Genomic DNA, 6,272 nt, shown 5'->3' with positions numbered 1-6,272 from the left:
CATATTTAGAGTGATTCTCTCCTGAAAGTATACTCTTATGTGTAAAGAGGGTGGCGCTTTGATTAGAGACCTCCCCACATGGATGCCATTCACCATTGTAGTCTGGAATAGGTGTCCCCAGGTGTGCTTGAGGCCCCTCACTGTCCCCATCCTTGTTCCGGTCTCTCATTAAATGTCCGTTCTCCAGGGCACTACCTTTATATCCATCCACTGGCCCTCTCTGGATAGAAGTTCCTATAAACGTCTCTGAAAGGAGGCTGTCAGTTTCATTTGGAAATACAGCTGAAAAGGAAAAATAAAAGTAAGGCATTCCACTTGCTACTATCTGATGCATAGGATTGGAATTTGTCATACACAAAACTGAAATCAGAAAAACTCAACTTCAGGAAAAAGGAATCACTAATTTATCTTTTTCTTAAAATACTTCTCTTTTTTAATGTTTATTTATTTTTTGAGAGATGGAAAGAGAGTGTGAGAGAGGAAGGGGCAGAAAGAGAGAGAAACACAGAATCTGAGGCAGGTTCCACTCTCTGAGCTGTCCGCACAGAACCTGATGGGGGACATGAACCCACAAACGATGAGATCATGACCTAAGTTAAAGTCTGACCTTGACTGACTGGGCCACCCAGGAGCCCCAAATCATTAGTTTTTCTACATCACTTAGATTATATGTTAATGTAATCCCCATATTTTTTATACTGTTATTGTTGGCATATTTTGCAACTTTGATGTTGTTTGTATGTTTAGAATTGAAAGCCTTTGGGGTACGTGAGTGGCTCAGTGAAAGTTGCGCGTCTTACTCTCGGTTTCAGCTCAGCTCCTCATCTCATCCTTTGTGAGCTCCAGCCCACATCCCCGCCTGCACTGACAGTGTGGAGCCTGCCTGGAATTGTCTCCTGTCTCTCTGTCCCTCCTCCCCTCTCTCTCTCCATCTCTCAACATAAATGGGAAAAAGAAAATCTCAAAAGGAATGAACGGTTTTGCTTGCTTGATTCTGAAAATTGCTTTATATCCTTAAATTCTGTGTAATAATGTCTTTTAAGTGCTAAATACACAGGGGCTTTCATTAGAGATTTCCAGAGTGGATATTGATGAATACATGTTGCAATTTTCCTCTGCATGAAAACCACCTAATAAATCAAAATAGGCCCTTTTTCATGGTTACACACTGAGATTTTTGTCTTAGAGCTACAGAGGTGGGTAGGTGGCTCAGTAGGTGAAGCGTCGGACTTGGGCTCAGGCCGCGATCTCAGAGTCTAGGAGTTGGAGCCTTGGGGAGGACTCTGTGCTGACAGCTCAGAGCCAGGAGCCTGCTTCAATTTTGGTGTGTCCCTCATTTCAGCACTCAATGCCTGGTTTATCTTTCAAAAATAAACATTACAAACTATATTTAAAAGTTTTTGATACAATTAATCATAATGTAATCTCATATACAACTACTCGGTACCTGAAAACATATATGAGAAAGTCACAGGAACTCCCTATTATATATGAAAAAGTTATAAAAGGATTCAATGATTAAGAATAAATGAATAGAGATTTTATTATAGGTTGCAAATTTTGAATCCTAATGATCTATCTTTTTTGTGACATTAATTTAGTAGAAATTCTAGGAAAAGAAGAAGAGATTTAAGTTATTTTACGATTGAGGAATGGAACAGATTGAGTGGAAATTTTGTATTTTAGTTAATACCATCAAAATGAACTTTTCTTACTTTTTGTAAGTTTACCTTAATTAATTTTGAGAGAGAGACCAAGTAGGGGAGGGGCAGAGAGAGAGGGAGACAGGATTCCAAGGTTGCTCTGTGCTGTCATCACTGAGGCCTGTGCAGGACTCAGACTCACTGACTGTGAGATCATGACGTCAGCTGAAGTCAGATCCTTCAGCAACTGATCCACACATGCGCCCCAAAAATGGAACTTTGAAATGAAATAAAGGGTTAGATTTTCTCATTTTAGGGAGGTGCTTGATTAACTGATGAACCTGGTGGGTCTTAATTTTGTATGATTAGGATTCCAGCCTCCATATATTAGAAAGCATTAAGCAGAATTTAGATGGACTCTGTCCCCTCTTCCTGGGATTTCTGCACCAAATCCCAATATGCCTACCGCTACCCTGACGCACTTCTCACTCAAGGAAACACTCAGAAATGAATGAATATAGACTTCCTCAGAAACACAGAGAATACCCCAAGCCCTCAAAGCAATGGAGAGCCAATGAGATTATGGAGGCCCTCATTGTGGACGTGAAGGACCTTTAAGTGGAACTGAAGGAGAATCCTAAGAGATTTGTGAGGGTGTGATGTATTGGAAAGCCGATGTGCCTCTGTGAAACGTATTGACATAAAACTAGGTTTCTCCAACTGATTTCCATTCCAGAATGGCTGCTCAAATCACATTGTACAGCCTTTCTTCATCCTTCACATTTGGACCTCACCTCTGTCATCTGCCTGATTCATTCCCACCTACCTGGGTATGAGGCTACTGTCTCCTTTCTCTTCACATCCCATAGCTCCCTCTTTTGTTCCAAGAAGATGACCAGGTCTGGCTTTGACACAACAAGACCTGTTTGTTAGAACAAAGGAATAGAGTATTGCTGGAGATTTTACCTTTCAACCCAGTATTGGAATCAGTAGAGAAAAGAGGACATTCTGGAATTCTGGAAAATCATGCCCAAATGCTGTTGCCCAACAGCCCCTTTGGAACACACAGGATGGATTTCCAAGTTTCACATCCTGATCTCCACTTCTGCATCTTACCACTACCAACATGAATAGAAATTCATATTGAAGACCGAAGTATCATTTTATGCCACTCAATACTTAGAAATGCCATCCATCTATGAAATGATGATGTGACTCTAAGGAAGGTAAATCTCACCTGAAAGGAAACATCATGAAGACTTTTCTCTGCATCTGTCAACCCCTCCTTCTTTCTTTACTGTAGGGATTTGAATCCCAGGCATGCAAGAGAAAGCTTCTAAGAGACAGTCTCCACAGGAAGGAACAAAACCCTTGAGTGGCACTTGAGAAATCTAGAGGGAGTTAGCCTCACCCAAGAAGACGAGGTGTCCATAGGTCTCTAACATCACATCTCTGTAGAGTTCCCACTGACTGTGGTTCAGGCATCCCCACTCCTCCTGAGAGAATTCAACGGCCACATCCCTGAAGGTCAGCAGTCCCTGCAACAAACACCACAGTTACCAAGTGGACACAGCAGGAGGTCCTAATGGTACCTAAGATGCAGGAGGGAGATCATGTCACCAGCTAGACTCCATGACCTGATCCGCACTGTTTACCTGCATGTGCCCACAGGCCTCAGTCCCTCATTTTACTGAGCCTTTTATTTTCTCCTCCCTTTTAGTGCAGAGAAAACACCCATGAGCTCAGTGTGCAGTGGTGGAAATACATAAGGTAATGACTGCCCTGGGGAAGAGCTGACATGGCTCAATTTGTGCTTAGCCCCTGAGTCACATCTGTGCAGATGAACATCAGAGGAAAGCATGGAGTGAACACAGGTATGTGTCAAAAATGTTTATTTCCTGAAAGAGAGAGCACGAGCAGGGGTGGTGCAGAGAGAAGAATTCCAACCAGGATCCACGCTCAGGCTCCATGCTCAGGAAGGAGCTTCACTAGTGGTTTGATCTCAAGACTGTGAGATCCTCACTTGAACCTAAATCAAGAGATGGAAGCTTCAGGGACTGAGCCACCCAGGAGCGCCCTTTGACCTCATTTTAAGTCTTAGATCACACCCCAAGGATGGGCACAACTGCCATTTACTATGTAACAGACAGAAAATGTATAGAACTGTGTTCTTAAGGCTCAAGTGCAATTGTATCCCCAGCCTCCCCTTTCTAAATATCCACCTTAACCCTAAATACATGGAAACCATTCTGGGGTGCCTCAATAGCTCAGTCTTCTGCCTCTTGGTTTCAGCTTAGCTCATGATCTCACAGTTTGTGAGTTTGAACCTGCATCAGTGCTGATGGTGCAGGGATTGCCTGGGATTCTCTCTGTGCCTCTCTGTCTGCCCCTCCTCTCCCATTTCTGTCTCTCAAATAAAGTTAAAAAATAACTTTTTTAAAAAAAGGAAACCATTCCCCTTCCTCTGTGAGTCTCCAGTTTGAAGTTACACCTTGGGATCTCCTTATTTCTTGCAAATAAATTTTCCTTTGTCTGACATCCCTGCCTGGTAGAATTTTTATGATTCATCAAGGACTAAACTCCTGTTCGTTCAGTTGTATTAGGAGTACTGGGTTTGGCTTAGTTGAATTTCTTACTTTCTGCAGTAAGACAATTGGGGACACAATATTATGCTCTAATGTGTTCTTTAACTTTGAGGTATAAACCGAAATATATATTGTTTTATTTAAGAGAATTTGTAAAATAAAGGCATCAATACAGGCATACACACTATTATTTTTTACAGAAAGAGAGAGAAAGTGCAAGCAGGGGAAGGTCAGAGAGACAGGGAGACACAGAATAAGCAGGTTCCAGGCTCTGAGCTGTCAGCAGGGAGCCTGAGTTGGGGCTTGAACCCACATACCATGAGATCATGACCTGAGCCAAAGGCAGACCCTTAACTGACTGAGCCAGCCAGGCACCCCCTAGACATACACACTTTTGCATTCTGAATTTACATCACTGGCACAGGTGGTGTCTCTTTGTAAAAAAATTTTGTGACTGTTTAGTTTTGAAAGACAGTACATGTGTCTATTGTATTAAACTATTATTGCGAGTGTCCATTTATTTTTGAAGGAGGGAGAAACAGACTATGAGCAGTGAAGGAGCAGAGACAGAAAGACACAGAATCCAAAGTGGGCTCCAGGATCTGAGCTGTCAGCACCGTGCCAAACACAGGAATGAAACTCATAAACTGAGAGATCATGTCCTGAGCTGAACTTGGAAGCTCAACTGAGTGGCTCATGTGGTGTCTCTTTCTTAATGGAAAGTTTGGATGAGTTACAGATATACTTAGCATATTCTAACATGAATCAGAATTCACAGCAGAGCAATGGCCATCTTATTAAAATGCAGATTCTGTTCAGGAGTTCTGGGATAGGTCCCTGTCCACATTTCTAACAAGGCAGTAGTCTTTGAGTCAAGGGATACATATTTCAATAACAAAGAGGAAGAATTGAATGACAAGAACTCTTGGAGGACTTGGAATTGAATGGGATCATAGCAATTACCAGTTCTATGAGGCTAGCAAGAAAGGCAACAAGGTTTAAAAGCATTTCCTGGTTAGCAGAGAGCATCTAACAGTTTCTCATAAAGTCATGGAAAACAAATTATAATAATCTAAGAGAACACATGATTCTACTATTTTTCGTGAATATTTTGTCAAGCATACAGATCAGATTTTAACTCAGGTAAACTGACCTACATTCAGTTCATGTAAAAGGACACACAGGTTAATACACCCAACGGACCCCAAATCAATGTTCATATTGGTGTCAAACCTGAGAATGAAAATGAGGCTCAGAAGGTGTGCACACAAAACCAATCTACCTTTATACATTCCATGCAGACATCCATACCATTTGCAAGTAGTTATATAAGATTAGAAGTGATAGAATAGAAATTATCAGGGTGACTGAAAACAGGCTTTTTTGGTTTTTTTTCAATGTTTTATTTATTTTTGTAACAGAGAGAGACAGAACATGAAAGAGAGAAGGAGACACAGAACTGAATGCAGGCTCCAGGCTCTGAGCTAGCTGTCAGCACAGAGCCTGACGTGGGGCTTGAACCCACAAAAGTGAGATCTGACCTGAGCCGAAGCCAGAGCCTTAACCGACTGAGCCACCCTGGTGCATCTAAAAACCGGTTTTAATGACCATGGTGCCTGGGTCAGATACTTAACCATCTTAAACAACTAAGTCACCTGACATCTTGACAGCCTTTTAAAAAATGTTTATTTATTTTGAGAAAGAACGATTGCTCAAGCAGAAAAGGGAAAAGAGAGAGAGAGAGAATCCCAAGAGCCCTCCTAAGGTTACCATGAAGCCTGACATTGGGCTCTCTCTTATGAGCCTCGAGATCATGATCTGCACTGAAATTGAGTGAAGACACAAGGAACTGAGCCACTCAGGCGCCCCTCATTGAAACGGGTCCCTGTTTCAATCATCACTGGTGTTCTCTGGTACTTCCGGATTTTAAGGTACCCAAACATGTTCATTAAGTGATTCGTCACTTTCTAAAAACACAAAAAAGTACAAACAAGAATATGTCTCTGTCATAACTACAAAGAAAATAAAAACCTATGGGATGCAG

General features: G+C 41.8%; 1 protein-coding gene across 1 annotated transcript in view; it reads right to left on the bottom strand.

Annotated features, from left to right (window-relative positions):
• Positions 1 to 3,304, bottom strand: part of LOC115292539 (zinc finger protein 420-like) — a 64,890-nt gene extending 61,586 nt beyond the window's left edge. Inside the window, exons 1-3 of the mRNA XM_029940611.1 lie at positions 3,299 to 3,304; positions 3,055 to 3,181; positions 2,470 to 2,565 (exon numbers count right to left, since the gene is read on the bottom strand). Coding sequence (XP_029796471.1) covers positions 2,470 to 2,565; positions 3,055 to 3,181; positions 3,299 to 3,304 — 229 coding nt within the window. The remainder of the gene's footprint in view (positions 1 to 2,469; positions 2,566 to 3,054; positions 3,182 to 3,298) is intronic.
• Positions 3,305 to 6,272: the final 2,968 nt, after the last annotated feature.

Source organism: Suricata suricatta, chromosome 5, assembly GCF_006229205.1.
Source record: "Suricata suricatta isolate VVHF042 chromosome 5, meerkat_22Aug2017_6uvM2_HiC, whole genome shotgun sequence".
In the NCBI taxonomy this organism is placed as follows: Eukaryota; Metazoa; Chordata; class Mammalia; order Carnivora; family Herpestidae; genus Suricata; species Suricata suricatta.
This window is presented reverse-complemented; position numbering and strand designations above follow the sequence as displayed.